The sequence below is a fragment of the Rhinolophus sinicus genome, linkage group LG04, assembly GCF_036562045.2.
Source record: "Rhinolophus sinicus isolate RSC01 linkage group LG04, ASM3656204v1, whole genome shotgun sequence".
In the NCBI taxonomy this organism is placed as follows: Eukaryota; Metazoa; Chordata; class Mammalia; order Chiroptera; family Rhinolophidae; genus Rhinolophus; species Rhinolophus sinicus.
The window spans coordinates 106,280,803-106,297,389 of NC_133754.1; the positions used below are offsets into that span (position 1 = coordinate 106,280,803).

A 16,587-nucleotide genomic window follows, 5' to 3' on the forward strand; every position below is an offset into this window, starting at 1 on the left:
CTGTCATCTGTTTTCATACAGCCCAAGAAGTAAGAATAGTTTTGACAGCATTGAATACTTGAGACAGAGACCATCTGGCTCACAAAGCCTAAAAATATAATATTTACTGTCTGGGCCTTTACAGAGTTTGCCAACTCCTATACTGGAGCTAAATGTAAGTGTACCCTATGATTCAACAATTTCATTCCTGGGTATGAATAAAACAGAAATGTGTGTATTATATGCTCCCCAAAAGACAAGTTCTAGAATGTTCACAGTAGCACTATTGATAAGAACCACAAACTGAGACTTACCCAAATGCCCATCAACAGTAGGATAAAATACTAGACAGTAATTAAAATGGTGATCTACAAAACACACAACATGGATGATTTTCAGAAACAGAATCTTGAGCGAGAAGCCAGACACAAAAAGAGCACACTGTATGATTTCATTTATAGTTTAGCATCAACAAATCAATCAATGATGTTGGAAGCGGGGATAAGGGGTGTGTGGCTAACCTGAAGAGACCACGAAAGGGGAGAGCTATTGACAGGTCAATAAGGTTCTTCCTGTATTTTATCTGGATGTTGGCATCGCAGATGTCGTCACTTTGTGCAAGTAAATAGAGTAGAGCAAGTAAATGAAAAGAGAAAAATGTTGCCTTATCAATAAACCAGGCAATGGGTACTAAGATGTAAAGCATTAATGTTAGGATGTATACTAATGAATATAAAAAAATTAAAATAAAAACCCTCTCAAGGGAAACCTAAATAAAACATTAATAATAATTGCCTACGGATACTAGGATTATAATTTTTTTCTCCTTCTTTATATCTTTGTATGGTTTCCAAATTTTTCACAATGAGCATGAATTTCATAAATAATCAAACCAACCAGACTTCTAAAAACTAAAAATTTAGACAACAAATAAATAAATATTTTTATATACTACAAGCTGGTTTACAGTTGGAAGGACTTTCTCCTATAACTCAATTTACTGCTGCACTGCTTGCTCACTCCCAATAAGAGAATGTAATCTTTGAAAATTCTAGGGGCTCATAAGACATTACAGGGGTCTAATAGTAAAAATTCTTTTTGTTTTTTTTCGTTTTGAAATTTTATTTTATTTTTTTTAATTTTTTTATTTTATTTTATTAAATTTATTGGGGTGACAATTGTTAGTAAAATTACACAGATTTTAGGTGTACAATTCTGTATTACATCATCTATAAATCCCATTGTGTGTTCATCACCCAGAGTCAGTTCTCCTTCCATCACCATATATTCGATCCCCCTTACCCTCATCTCCCACCCCCCACCCCCCGCCCCCCTTACCCTCTGGCAACCACTAAACTATTGTCTGTGTCTATGAGTTTCTGTTTCTCATTTGTTTGTCTTGTTCTTTTGTTGTTTTTGGTTTATATACTACATATCAGTGAAATCACATGGTTCTCCGCTTTTTCTGTCTGACTTGTTTCACTCAGCATTACTCTCTCCATCCATGTTGTCACAAATGTTCCTATATCATCTTTTCTTACTGCCGAATAGTATTCCATTGTGTATATATACCACAACTTCTTTATCCATTCATCTATCGAAGGACATTTTGGTTGTTTCCATGTCTTGGCCACCGTAAACAAAGCTGCAATGAACATTGGAGCACACGTGTCTTTATCTCTAAATGTTTTCAGATTTTTTGGGTAGATACCCAGGAGAGGGATTGCTGGGTCATATGGCAATTCTATTCGTAATTCTTTGAGGAACCTCCACACTGCCTTCCATAACGGCTGCACCAGTCTGCATTCCCACCAACAGTGTATGAGGGTTCCTTTTTCTCCACAGCCTCTCCAACATTTGTTATTATTTGTCTTGTTGATGATAGCCATTCTGACTGGGGTGAGGTGATATCTCATTGTGGTTTTGATTTGCATTTCTCTGATGATTAGTGATGTTGAGCTATTTTTCATATGTCTATTTGCCATTTGTATGTCCTCTTTGGAGAAATGTCTCTTCAAGTCCTCTGCCCATTTTTCAATTGGGTTGTTTGTTTTTTTGTTGTTGAGTTGCATGAGTTCCTTGTATATTCTGGATACTAGCCCCTTATCGGAGGCACTGTTTGCAAAAATCTTCTCCCATTCAGTTGGTGGCCTCTTTATTTTGTCAATGGTTTCTTTTGCTGTGCAGAAGCTTTTAAGTTTCATATAGTCCCATTCGTTTATTTTAGCTTTTACTTCCATTGCCTTTGGAGTCAAGTTCATAAAATGCTCTTTGAACCCAAGGTCCATAAGTTTAGTACCTATGTTTTCTTCTATGCAGTTTATTGTGTCAGGTCTTATGCTTAAGTCTTTGATCCATTTTGAATTAACTTTGGTACATGGTGACAAATAGCAGTCCAGTTTCATTCTTTTGCACGTGGCTATCCAATTCTCCCAGCACCATTTATTGAAGAGGCTGTCTTTGCTCCACTGTATGGTTTTAGCTTCTTTGTCAAAAATTATCTGTCCATATTTATGTGGTTTTATTTCTGGGTTCTCAATTCTATTCCATTGGTCTATGTGTCTGTTTTTCTGCCAATACCATGCTGTTTTGATTATTGTAGCCCTGTAGTACAAGCCAAAGTCAGGAAGTGTGATACCTCCATTATTGTTCTTTTTCTTTAAGATTGCTTTGGCTATTCGGGGTCTTTTGTGGTTCCAAACAAATCTGATGATGTTTTGTTCTATTTCTTTAAAATATGCCATTGGGATTTTGATGGGGATTGCATTGAATCTGTATATTGCTTTGGGTAATATGGCCATTTTAACTATGTTGATTCTTCCAATCCATGAGCACGGAATGTCTTTCCATTTCTTTGTGTCTTCTTCAATTTCTTTCAAAAATGTCTTATAGTTTTCAGCATATAGGTCTTTCACATCCTTGGTTAAGTTTATTCCTAGGTATTTTATTCTTTTTGATGCAATTGCAAAAGGAATTGTTTTTTTATTTCTTTTTCTGAGATTTCATTGTTAGTATATAGGAAGGCAATGGACTTTTGTGCGTTGATTTTGTAGCCGGCAACTTTACTGTATTAGTTGATTGTTTCTAATAGCTTTTTGGTGGAGTCTTTAGGGTTTTCTATATATAGCATCATGTCATCTGCAAAGAGTGATAATTTAACTTCTTCATTCCCAATTTGGATGCCTTTTATTTCTTTCTCTTGCCTGATTGCTCTGGCAAGGACTTCCAACACTATGTTGAAAAGCAGAGGTGATAGGGGACATCCCTGTCGTGTTCCTGAACGTAGAGCAAAGGGCTTCAGTTTTTCTCCATTAATTATGAGATTAGCAGAGGGCTTGTCATATATGGCCTTTATTATGTTAAGGTATTTTCCTTCTATACCCATTTTATTAAGTGTTTTAATCATAAATGGATGTTGTATCTTGTCAAATGCTTTTTCTGCATCAATTGATATAATCATATGATTTTTGTCCTTTATTTTGTTTATGTGATGTATCACATTGATGGATTCGTATGTTGAACCATCCTTGTGCCCCGGGATGAACCCCACTTGGTCGTGATGAATAATCTTTTCAATGCATTGTTGTATTCGATTTGCTAGAATTTTATTTAGGATTTTTGCATCGGTATTCATCAGAGATATTGGTCTGTAGTTTTCTTTTTTTGTGCTGTCCTTACCAGGTTTTGGTATCAGGGTAATGTTGGCCTCATAAAATGAGTTAGGGAGTACTGTCTCTTCTTCAATTTTTGGAAGAGTTTGTGCAGAATTGGTATTAGATCCTCTTTGAAGGTTTGGTAGAATTCACTAGTGAAGCCATCTGGTCCCGGACTTTTGCTTTTGGGAAGGTTTTGGATGACTGATTCAATTTCGTTACTGGTGATCGGTCTGTTTAGATTTTCCAGTTCTTCATGGTTCAGCCTTGGAAGGCTATATGTTTCTAAGAACTTGTCCATTTCTTCTAGGTTGTTGAATTTGGTGGCATATAGTCCTTCATAGTATTCTTGGATGATCCTTTGTATTTCTGTGGTGTCCGTGATAACTTCCCCTTTTACGTTTCTGATTTTGTTAATCAGTGTCTTCTCTCTTTTTATCTTAGTAAGTCTAGCCAAGGTTTTGTCAATTTTGTTAATCTTTTCAAAGAACAAGCTCTTTGTCACATTAATTTTTTCTGTTGTCTTCTTGTTCTCTATTTCATTTAGTTCTGCTCTAATTTTTGTTATTTGCTTTCTTCTGCTGACCTTGGGTTTTACTTGTTCTTCTTTTTCTAGTTCTTTAAGGTGTAATATGAGGTTATTTATTTGGGAGTTTTCTTGTTTCCCTCTTAAAACTGCTTTCGCTGCATCCCAAAAATTTTGGTAGGATGTATTTTCATTGTCATTTGTTTCTATGTATCTTTTGATCTCTCCTCTAATTTCTTCTTTGACCCAGTCCTTCTTTAAAAGTATGTTATTTAATCTCCATGTATTTGTGTTTTTTTCCCGCTTTCTTTTTACAGTTGATATCCAATTTCAAAGCCTTGTGATCAGAGAATATGCATGGTATGATTTCAATCTTCTTAAATTTGTTGAGACTGATTTTATGTCCCAATATATGGTCTATCCTTGAGAATGTTCCATGTACACTAGAAAAGAATGTATAGTCTGATGTTTTAGGATGAAGTGCTCTATAAATGTCAATTATGTCCATTTCATCTAATGTGTCATTTAGGGCTACTATTTCGTTATTTATTTTCTGTTTGGATGATCTATCCATAGCTGTCAATGATGTATTTAAGTCCCCTAGTATAATTGTGTTTTGGTCAATTTCTCCCTTTAGTTCTGTTAGTAGTTGCTTGGTGTATTTCGGTGCTCCCTGATTGGGGGCATAAATATTGATGACTGTTATGTCTTCTTGTTGTACAGTCCCTTCACCATTATGAAATGTCCATCTTTGTCTCTTGTTATCTTTTTCACCTTGAAGTCTGTTTCATCTGATATCATTATGGCTACACCTGATTTTCTCTGGGTACCATTTGCTTGGAGTGTCAATTTCCACCCTTTCACTTTGAGTCTATGCTTGTCCTTGTAGCTGAGATGTGTCTCTTGGAGACAGCATATGGTTGGGTTTAGTTTTTTGATCCAATCTGCTACTCTGTGCCTTTTTATTGGTGAGTTCAGTCCATTTACATTTAGGGTGATTATTGATATGTGAGGATTTCCTGTCATTCTATCTTTAGTTTTCTGGTAAGGCTGTGTCTCCATTGTTTCTTTGCCTTTTTGTTGTTGTCTGTTATTTCTGTGTGGTGGTATTCTATGATGTTTCCCTCTGTTTCTTCTTTTATTTCAGTATATATTTCAGTTCTGGATTGTTTTTGAGTGGTTACCCTTAAGTTTATGTAAAAGAACGTTTGATATTTAGAGTATTCCATTTTCTTCAGCACGCTTACTTTCTCCATTCCCATATTCCGGTTCAGGCCTTTACTCTCCTCCTTTTTGAGTTCTGGTTGCCACAAATTGTCCCTGTTGATGGTGGTCGAATAGCCTCCTTTAGTATGTCTTGTAGTGCAGGTCGTGTATTAGAAAATTCCCTCAGCTTCTGTATGTCTGGAAAGGTCTTTATTCCTCCTTCATATCTAAAGGATATCTTTGCTGGATATATTATTCTTGGCTCATGATTTCTCTCTTTCAATAGTTTGAATATTTGGTTTCACTCCCTCCTGGCTTGTAGAGTTTCTGCTGAAAAATCTGATGATAATCTAATGGGCTTTCCTTTGTAAGTTACCGTCTTCTTTTCCCTGGCTGCCTTGAGGATTCTTTCTTTGTCGTTGATTTTAGACAGCTTCAATACAATGTGCCTTGGAGAAGGCCTGTTGGGATTGAGGTAACTAGGTGTTCTATTTGCTTCTTGGATTCGAGGGTCCAGTTCTGTCCACAAATTTGGGAAGTTCTCATCGACAATTTGTTTGAATATATTCTCTGTTCCCTTCTCTCTTTCTTCTCCTTCTGGTATGCCCATTATTCTTATATTGCTCTTTCTGATGGAGTCAGAAAGTTCTTGTAGAGTTCTTTCATTTCTTTTAAGTCTCAAGTCTCTTTCTTCTTCTATTTGTGTCATTTCCAGGTTTCTATCTTCGATGTCACTGATTCTTTGCTCCATCTGGTCAACTCTACTACCTAAGCTGGTTATTTCATTCTTAATTTCTTCTATTGAGTTCTTAATCTCCAGAAATTCTATTTGGTTCTTTTATAAGATTTCAATCTCTCGTAAAATGCTCATGCTGTTCTTTGATTGAGTTTCTGAGTTCCTTTAACTGCCTATCTGTGTTTTCTTGTATCTCGTTGAGTTTTTTCAGAACTGCAATCTTGAATTCTCTGTCATTTAAGTCACATATTTCCGTATCTTTAAGTGCCTTCTCTGGAGATTTTTCACTTTTTTTTTGAGCTATCTTGTTGCCTTGGTTATTCATGGCGATTACTGGTTTACTATTTCTCTTCCTAGACATCTACAGGAGTGACTTCTGCAACAGGTTGATAGAAAGCGGTCTGTCTTTTGTTTGCCAGTACTTGTTGGTAGAATGTTTTATTATTTCTCCAACTGCAACTTATTTTTCTTCTCCCACACGGTAGTGCTATGTTTTCTCTGCACTATTCCAACTTCTCACACAATGGGGGGATTCCCTGGGAGACGGGCTTCTCCTCTGTTAATAGTTCGTCTAGGTCACAGGGCGCAGTGCCCCGGTGGGTATGCGGAGAGCTTTTGATGTTCCAAAGCTCTTCCAGCTCCTGATTCAGAGCCCGTATATTTCAGCAGTTCTGTTACTCCTGCAGGGATCCGCCCAGATAGGTGGGGTCAGAGGCGGGGTGAGTTGTGAGAGGTGGCCCAGAGCAATGGCGGTGACCACCACCACAGCCGGTCCTGCTTCCACAGCTCTCTCCCCTTTGCTGGAACTAGTTGGGCTGTGAATTTGTGTTTGCGGCACACAGTTCTCAAAACAGCAAATTTTCTGTTGTTTTGATCTGACACTGCTACTGTTTCACTTCTAGCACCGGGCAGGTGGGGGCGGGGCGAGCTCTGGGAGGGGAGGAAGGGGGCGGGTAGTCTCAGTGCCTAAGGCTCCGTTCTCTGCTCGGCAGTGAGGGCTTAAACCACCGTTTTCAGCCTTCTTCCCTCAGTCTTTTCTCCGAGGTCTCTGCCGTGAGCGTTGTGTTCAGCTGTGTTATATGCTGTCCCCTCAGCCCTGTGGAGCCCTGGCGGAGCCCTAGCAGTCGGAGTTCTTCCCTCACTCGCAGCTGCGGTAGTTCCGGGAAGCAGCAAGCTCGGCGCACTGAGCGAGGTCTGCGTCCTCCGCCCGCGCGGCTCTGTCTCCTCGCACTTCTCCCTTCCCTCCTCCCTCCACTCACGCGATTCTCCCACCTGTCGGTGACTTCGGTAATCAGCCTCTTCGTCTTGCCTGTCTGCTGTGCAGGGAGTCCTTTGTGGAGTTTTTATTGTTCAATTCTTTGTAAATTCCAGGGGAGCTTTACAGAGGCTCACCTCACGCCGCCATTTTTCCGGAAGTCAATATGTAAAAATTTAATTGCCAAAGGAAACGCTAGCACAAGTACACAAGGATTTATATAAAAATGTTTAGGGCAAAACTGTTTGTTACCATTAAAAAAAGTTATGTCCCTTCAAAACAACTCAAATGTTTATCAAAAGAATGAAAAAATAAATTGTAATCTATTAGTTATGTGAAACACTATACAGCAGTTAAATATAAACTTAAAGCTACAAGTATCAAGATGAAGAATACTTAAAACATAATGTGTAGCATAAAAGACAAGGTACGGAATTAGTACAGTGGGTAAGATTTAAAAACACGCAGAACAATGCCAATACTTATGTAGATAGTAAAAGTACAAAATATACATGGGAAAGAAACACTGAAATCAGCATAGTGGTTACCTATCAGAATGTATGGAAGGAAATGGAAAAGACAAAAGTACTGTAAATAAATAAATTGTGGTACATTCACCTACACAGAAATTAGAACAAAAGCTCTGTAACGACACATGACATAGATCACTGTCAGAAACATAATGTTGAGTGCGAATAGCCAGATACAAAAGAATACATAGTGCATCTTTCCTATATTTCTATAAAGTACAAAAACAAGTCAAACTAATCAACTGTTATCTGTACTATTTGATGCATTTTTGAAAAAAGACACCTTTGTTGGAACCCATCAAATGGTACACTTAACATTTGTGCATTTAATTGTTTATAAATTTTAATCACCTTCCTTTGACCACCCCTCCCCTAAAACCATAAACAAAACACTGACTTCTATTAATGACATATATAAAGAAGGAAAAAAACAAACATAAAAATAAAGTTGTAATTTCTATAAAATACAGAGGACAGAGAAAACGTTAAATTAGACCATGGAGAAGTAATCAGGAAAATTTATATTGTGGAAAACTCTACAAGACAAAAACACCGGTCTCCTAAACAGTAATTTTTAAGGGGGGAAAAAAAAAGAGAGACCAAAAAGACAGTTATTACCATGTATGAACTTTCCTTAGATTCCAATACAAACAATCTAACCCAAAAAACTAACAATAACCAAGGGGCAAAGGATATGATATTTATCAGATAAACACAAATGTGAACATTGATAATATCTAGAAATTAAAGAATGATAAAGTATTTAATACTAAGGATAATTGATGATTATTTTTTTAGGTGTGATAATGGTATTACAGTGATGTTAAAAAAAGACAGTGCTTAGTATAAGATTCTCTACATTTACATGTGCTTAAAATATTTTCTTAAACAAATATAACAGAACATGAGCGCTGGCATAGAAGGGCATTTAAGAGACAACGGGAATCATGCTCACCTCACAAGGATTCGCAAAGATCAAATGGGATATATGAAAGCATTCTGCAAGGTGAAAAGTACTTTCAGAATGCAAGTTTTAATAATTTAATTTCCAAATCTGAGCCATGATATAGAATTCCAAAAAAATCAATCTCCTTCAAAAACAGAGAGAAACTCTCAGAAATGATAACACCTCCTGCATATACACACACGAGAACAGCCAGCTCACAGAGAGTTTCAGGAGACTTATTGACTGCCTTCACTATCTGTCTAGATAAGGTAAAGCAGAATACTTTGTAAACATCAGGCATGTCTAAACTCTTCTACCATACCACCAACAGCAGAACATTCCCTTCATCAGAGAAAAGATCATAATACTGTGTACTGATCCCTAATCAAATTTTTTCCAAATATTTTTAACGAATAAAGGAACTATGAGGTCCCAGATGAGGCATAACAATCACCCAAACCAACAACGCCTCTGACACAGTGACTAAAGGCAAACAAGGCAGAGCTGCACTTGTTAACCAAAGAGAGGCACAAAAATATGATCAAAACAAGCATAACCCCTCACATTAAGACACATCATTCATAAATCTCATGGGGAAAACCCCTCGTTTTTAATCTTAACAGAGCCTTGGTTGGTTCAGCGACTGGCGACGTTAGCAGCACTCAGTAAGGAATGATCAAATTTACAAGACGCCCCAGGCTGACGTCCCACCTCTGGAGGAGTGACTGGTCACCACAGTCACCTAACTTCCATGTACGTAACTCAATGCCCAATGATGCCATACATACCTTGTAATTCTGGTGAGATTCGAAATTGGAAAGTGGAGTGTTGCACGCAGTAGAGAAGGGCATGACTTTTACACCTCTATAAATAAGGCCTTTATCATAGAGTTGTTTGAAAACCCACCTAGCAAAGTAAAGAGACAAAGTTTTATAATGATTATAAATCAAACGTCTGGTCTGTTTCCCCAAATGCAAATATTTATGCTGGTTTCTGTCAACCAAAGAGGTGAAAACACAATGTCTCTCAACTGAAGACTAGCTAGTAAATTACAATAGATCAGTATAATTAGACATTATATAGACATAAAAGTGCTAATATCTGTTGACATGGAAAGATGTTCATGACTTAATGTTGACTGGAAAAAGTTAACTGACACCATATTATAATGTGAAGTATTGTACAATTATGTAAAACTGTACATTATCAGTATAAATAGTTGCATTTTTTTAGGAATGCTAAAAAACAGATTTTCACTAATATCTTAACTACGGCTGGAATTTCAGTTTTTGTTTTTTTAATAGATGTCTGGTGTTATTGCTTAAATTTCACTATAATGGGTAGTTTTACAAAGCAATTTAAAAAGTACAGTATAGACCACTGAAATTAGGACCAGGCATCTCTCCTACAGCTAATCAAAAACTTTTATTGAATACTTACACATGTTGCTTTAAGCTCAATGTACCAAGGCCCTGCAAATGTCAGTAACTGTCATCCCAACTTCTCCCGTGGTGACTACTCACTTCTAGGTAACTGGATGCCAGAATGCATTGGTGCCATTTTAAAATTAATTTTTATAGTCCAATTCCTATGTGCCTGTCATAATAAATGTATTAAACTCTCTCCCCTTTGCTAAAATATATTTTTGTGAAAACTGTGCATATGTTTTCATCCTATTCTTTTGGCTTTAAATAAAGCTTAAAAAGTAATGTTTTATAACACATTTCCCAAGTTTAACCTTGATCTTAAATTATATACTTTGATGCAAGGACATTCACAGGGAACTAGAGGAAGAGTGTTAGATTGCTATCATAACACCCAGTTTTCAAGCCTAAGAGCCATAAAATTAGCTGTGTGATCTCAGGCAAGTTAGTCACCGGCCTTCACCCCAAACAGGGTCCTAACCCAATCCACACGACTGTCTGGATCTAGGAAAATTCATGCGGAACTACTTCACACACTCCAAAGCAGAGCTGCAATCTCAATTGCCACCATCACTAATGTTGGTATCTGCTACTATGTAGTAAAGGAAGCTCCTACTATTTTTTATAGTCACCCTAGGTCTATGTGACTTATTTACATGCCAACACATTCGTTCCTCAGTAACATTAACACTCAAATACCAAGAGGTTTTAGAAACTGTTTTCCTGATTCAAGTAAGTTTTGTGTAAATTAAGAATATGACGCAGAGCTATATTTCCCAACATTCAGGCACTTGCCACAGGTGCTCATTTAAATTTAGATTCATTAGCATTAGAAATTCAGTTTCTCAGGGCAGAAACCACATTTAAGTGCTTAACTGCCTTGATCTAGACCATAAATAGTACTCCTTTTTCAGATGTTTAACACAAACCCTGGTGTTTAGATGCTCTAATCCTGAGAACTCCAACTGCTCAGTGAATGGGAAGCCCCACCGTTCCAAGTCCCTGGTATGTCAGAGAAGCTGATCAGCTTCCACCCATTGGTCCATAGACTTGGAGGTGTATGCACAGGGACACATCAGAGCCAAAGGCTCCGAGAACTGCCCCCAGGTATGTAGCTCCTCAAAGGCAAAGAACACGTGCCAGCAGGTGCAGCAGATGCTGACTAATGGATTTGAGCAGGTGGTCAGGAAAGGGGAAGGAGCCACAAGCACCTGCGAGGCAGTGCAATGAAAGTGCATCCTACAAAAGACCTTTGCAACTCCTCTGTAATTATGCATAGTTCGATAAAAGCAGGACTTCCTCAAGGCCTGAGTTATGCACAGAGGACATTTTACAACCATAATAATGCTACTTAGCCACTGATGAGATGTAGTGATTCTCAGACTATAGTAGGAGGCTCAAGTTAAATCACCTATGGAGACTGGCACTGCAACAGTTGTCTTATAATAGTAAAAAGAAAAACCCATTTTGAAACTTATCGAACAGTGACTGCACTATACACCTTCTCTCAGTATAAAATTTAAGTACACAATCTCTTAGACTTAATTCTTAAAGAACAAACTTCTGAAACCCAAGTTTGCCTAAATTTTCTATCAATCCATTATGGCAAAAAATCCCTTTTAATATCAGGCCATTTATATTCTTTATTCTACTTAGTGCAAACAATTGTATGTTCTGATGCAGAAATACTAACGTATTTGATTACAGGTTGCTGCTCAATCTTCTGGAGCCATTATATATGACAAAACACATGCGTATCTTATTACCCATCTAGAATCTGAAATTTACTGAATTAAAAAACCAATCTCTGTATGATACTAGAATGATGGAGATATGTCATTACAAATTTGCCCCAAACTATAGAATGTACAACACGAATGAACACTAAAGTAAACTATGGACTTTGGGTGACTGTAAAGTATCCATGAAGGTTCAGTTGTAACAAATGTCCCGTCTGGCGGGGATGCTGACAGTGGGGCAGGCTGTGCACGTGGGGGCACAGGGCACATGGGAATCTCTGTACCTTCTTCCTAATTTTATTGTGAACCTAAAAATGCTCTATAAAAATAAAGTCTTTAAGAACAAAATCAAAACATATCCATCCCCAAAGATTTCAGATAAATAATTATGGACCTGAAAACTGATTCATGCTAGAGAATCTCTCCACTAATATAACAGAATATTTATTATATTTATAATTTCAAATAAACCTACCAGACAGATTCCATGAATTGAGGATACAGAGTTTTATAGTCATTGTCAAAGTCAATCCATCGACCAAGTCTGGTAACAGTAGACTTAAAAATATAAATATTAGAGTTATTAGAGAATGATATTTATTATTGTACATCAATGTATTTTACTTCTATTATCACCACATATAATGATTTTGAGAAAACAGAACAAATAGAATTGCCATATGACCCAGCAATCCCTCTCCTGGGTATCTACCCAAAAAATCTGAAAACATTTAGAGATAAAGACACGTGTATTCCAATGTTCATTGCAGCTTTGTTTACGGTGGCCAAGACATGGAAACAACCAAAATGTCCTTCTATAGATGAATGGATGAAGAGGTTGTGGTATATATACACAATGGAATACTATTTGGCGGTAAGAAAAGATGATATAGGAACATTTGTGACAACATGGATGGATCTTGAGAGTGTAATGCTAAGCGAAATAAGTCAGTCAGAAAAAGCAGAGAACCATGTGATTTCACTGATATGTGGTATATAAACCAAAAGCAACAAAAGAACAAGACAAACAAATGAGAAACAGAAACTCATAGACACAGACAATGGTTTGGTGGTTGCCAGAGGGTAAGGGGGTTGGGCGGTGGGGGGTGGGAGATGAGGGTAAGGGGGATCAAATATATGGTGATGGAAGGAGAACTGACTCTGGGTGATGAACACACAATGGGATTTATAGATGATGTAATACAGAATTGTACACCTGAAATCTATGTAATTTTACTAACAATTGTCACCCCAACAAATTTAATAAAAAAAAAAGATAAATTAAAAAAAAAAAAAAAAGAGAGAAAACAGAACAATCAATGGTTCAAGTAAATCTACATTACAATCAACACACAGTAAGGTTAAGAACCAGTTTTTTGTGTGGCATTCATCCTCTATGCAGATAATGTTATTTACAAATATTAATATTTCTTTATGAAAGTCTAGCAAAACTACCATTCAGAAAATGCCACAGGTATAACGGTTGCTAGCACAAATTATCAATGGATGCTAAAATTACTGAGTTAAAGTATAAAACGGGATATTTGCAAAGAATCTCCCCATAGGATACTTATTAAATACAAAGGAAAAACTCCAACTTTACAATGAAGAAAGCTGACAGAGATCACCTTAGTAAACACAGTTAACATCACCAATGAGACATATTAGCATTACAGGCCTCTTGATATGATAGACTTAGAAAGGCATAATGTCACTTTTGAAGCCTTCCTTCCAAAAATGCAAAACTAATATCTGAGGAAATATCAGATATTGAGGGACGTTCTACAAAATAACTGGTCTGTACTGTTTAAAAGTGACAACTGTCTCTGGGTGATGAACAATGGGATTTATAGATGATGTAATACAGAATTGTACACCTGAAATCTATGTAATTTTACTAACAATTGTCACCCCAATAAATTTAATAAAATTAAAAAAAAAAAAAATAAAAGTGACAAGGTCATAAATGATAAAGAAAGACTAGGGGAATATTCCAGATTAAAGGAGACTAAGAAGGTATGACAACTAAATGCAATGTGTGCTTCTAAATTGGATTGTGGTTCAAAAATAAAAATCAGTAGGACAACTGGTTAACTGAATAAAGTCTAAAGTATTGTATCAATGTTAATTTCCTGCTTTTGATAATTATACTATGGTTATTGACGATGTTAGCTGGGAAGTGGGTGAAGGATATAGGGGAGCTCTTCAGACTACTTTTGCAATTTTTAATAAGTCTAAATTATTTCAAAATGAAAAGTTAAAAAAAAAGATTTTTATGGAAAAAAAACCACCAAAAACCCATGCATATTATCATCATCAAGATTTTCTCCTACTGGTGACCAGGCAAGAAAGTTAAAGAAAATTAGGTTAGGAGAAAACTGAGAAGCTTTGATTTTCAGGTTGATTAAGTAAAATTTTATTCACCAACGAAGAGAAGCAACTCAATGTTTTGAGCAGGAAAGAGCAAGATAAACAGTCTTGTGGGAGAGAGAACTCGGCAGGCTAAATGGGAAGAACATGAGCAAGAGACCAGTTAGGAGACTGTTAGAGAAATAGAGACAATGGTGGGTGAGAAGCTAGGGAAAGGTTGTAGGAATGAAAATAAATGACTAGATAAGAGATATTAAGGAGAAAGACCTGATAGGATTTGGCACTTGATTTGAACATGCGGATTAATGTTTGAAGCCTGGAAGACTGATACCATTGGCAGAACAGGGAATTCTGAAGGACAGTAAGTTCGAGAAGTCCAAGTGGTAAGATGGAGAAGATGAAAAAAACAAAAGCCAGACCTGTTTTTAAGCTATAGAGACATACTCATCAATCTAAGAGCCCGGGAGGAAAACAGGGAGTTGAGGACCTTTGTTTCTAAGAACAAGAACTCTGAAAGCACTTGACAGTTACTTAAGAGGTACCAGCTGTGGGAGCTCTACTACGAAAAGAAGTGGGCGAGATAGGAGTCAAATGAATGTAACAATGGGTACAAAGTTGAATTGATTTGCACATCTGAATTTTTTTATTACAACATTCAAGTTAATGTATTAGTTAGGACAGCCTCATTCCTGTCCTATACTGTGAGTAGGTAGGAGATTAAAAATGCAAGACTAATCAAGCACTCAGAAATAAGACAGTTTAAGCTACAATCTAATAGGGTTGGAGATGGAAGCTAAACACTCCTTTAAAAGGATGGTCGACCCCTCTAAAGTCACAACCTTACATGGACATAATTTTGAGAGCATCATGAAAAGCAAAAAGGACCATAAACCATTTTAACTCCCATTTAAACTTAAAATTTTTGTTCATTCTACTGAAAATAACATACCTTCCACTCAGTAGAATATCTCATCACAATTGCTCGGCACTGGTTGTTATACTCTACAATCCCCATTTTGGTTACATCCTCTGGTCCTCTGATTCCCAGAGCCTTGTCGATTTCATATTCCTGAAAATTTACGGTAAGATTGTTAACACTCCTGCCCTATGGAACAAATACAATTCAGCAGTTCTAGCAAATAAAACAGATTTAAATAAATTAGTTTTCAGAAAATCTACAGAGAAAATGAACTATAAATAGTATCACAGAAATGAAGTAGAAGGTCTGTTATAGTAAAAGTTCATCATACTTTAACACACTATATGATGAAATCGAATGCTTAAAAAATCAAAACATTATAAGGCTGGTTACTCAAACATACCACAGGTAAGCCATGACAATCCCATCCAAATCTTCTGTCAACATGAAACCCACTCTGGTGAGCATATCTTGTAACTATGTCTTTAATTGTCCCTGCAAGTATATGTCCGTAGTGAGGTAGTCCAGTTGCAAAAGGAGGACCATCATAGAAGGTAAATCTAATAGAAGTGATAAAAATATGTTAAGTTGCTTTAAAATAGCAAAAATTTAGGACATTTTTCTATAGCTGGCTCCTGTGACAGTGGAGTCTTCAGGGAGAAGAAAAGCAGTGAGACCAGGAAATTCAGATAACTAATTAGATATTTACTAGAGGTCTACAGCGGAGCTGGAGAGACCTCCATTGGGCCATCCATTCTTCATTTATTAGTTCTACAACATAATCCAAGTTATTCATACTGATGTTGAATGAAGTTAGTCACTAGAAAAATAGGGCAACAAACACCTATCTCACAGTTTCTGAGCACATGAGATACATGATAAAAACAGTAATTAAAGAAAGGACTGGACTTCAGGTGAATGGAGACTAGAGGCAGGAAGTACCCTAACAGAAGGCTACTACTAGTCTAAATACTTAATGAGGAGGTGATAATGAGAAAAATGGAAAGGAAGAAAGTGATATATAAACTCTATTCAACAACAGGTCCAAATTTGAATTGTTTGAGAACATCTTACTTTTATTAGAACATTTAAGTTAATCTATTCAGAAGAACTCTTAAAGAAACTGAATCTACCCTAATAACTAAGAACTCACTCATTTAATACACAGGGTGTGATCCAAAAATACAGTGAATGTCTAAATTTAAAAAATTTATTACAGTAAAAGACACATTGCCATTAATCCCTCTCAAAATACTCCCCCTCGCTTTGAACACACTTATGCCATCGTTCTTGCCACTTTCTGA

The 16,587-nt window shown here is 36.7% G+C and overlaps 1 protein-coding gene across 6 annotated transcripts in view; it reads right to left on the bottom strand.

The window, feature by feature from the left end:
• IARS1 (isoleucyl-tRNA synthetase 1) overlaps positions 1-16,587 on the bottom strand; it is an 89,571-nt gene that overhangs the window by 63,987 nt on the left and 8,997 nt on the right. For all 6 annotated transcript variants that reach the window (XR_012495644.1, XR_012495645.1, XM_019713835.2 and 3 more), the window contains 4 exons: positions 15,687-15,843; positions 15,314-15,433; positions 12,470-12,552; positions 9,620-9,737 (listed from right to left, as the gene is read on the bottom strand). Coding sequence is in view for 4 of the 6 variants with exons in the window: in XM_019713835.2 (XP_019569394.1) it covers positions 9,620-9,737; positions 12,470-12,552; positions 15,314-15,433; positions 15,687-15,843 (478 nt within the window). In the remaining 2 variants the exon portion in view is untranslated. The remainder of the gene's footprint in view (positions 1-9,619; positions 9,738-12,469; positions 12,553-15,313; positions 15,434-15,686; positions 15,844-16,587) is intronic.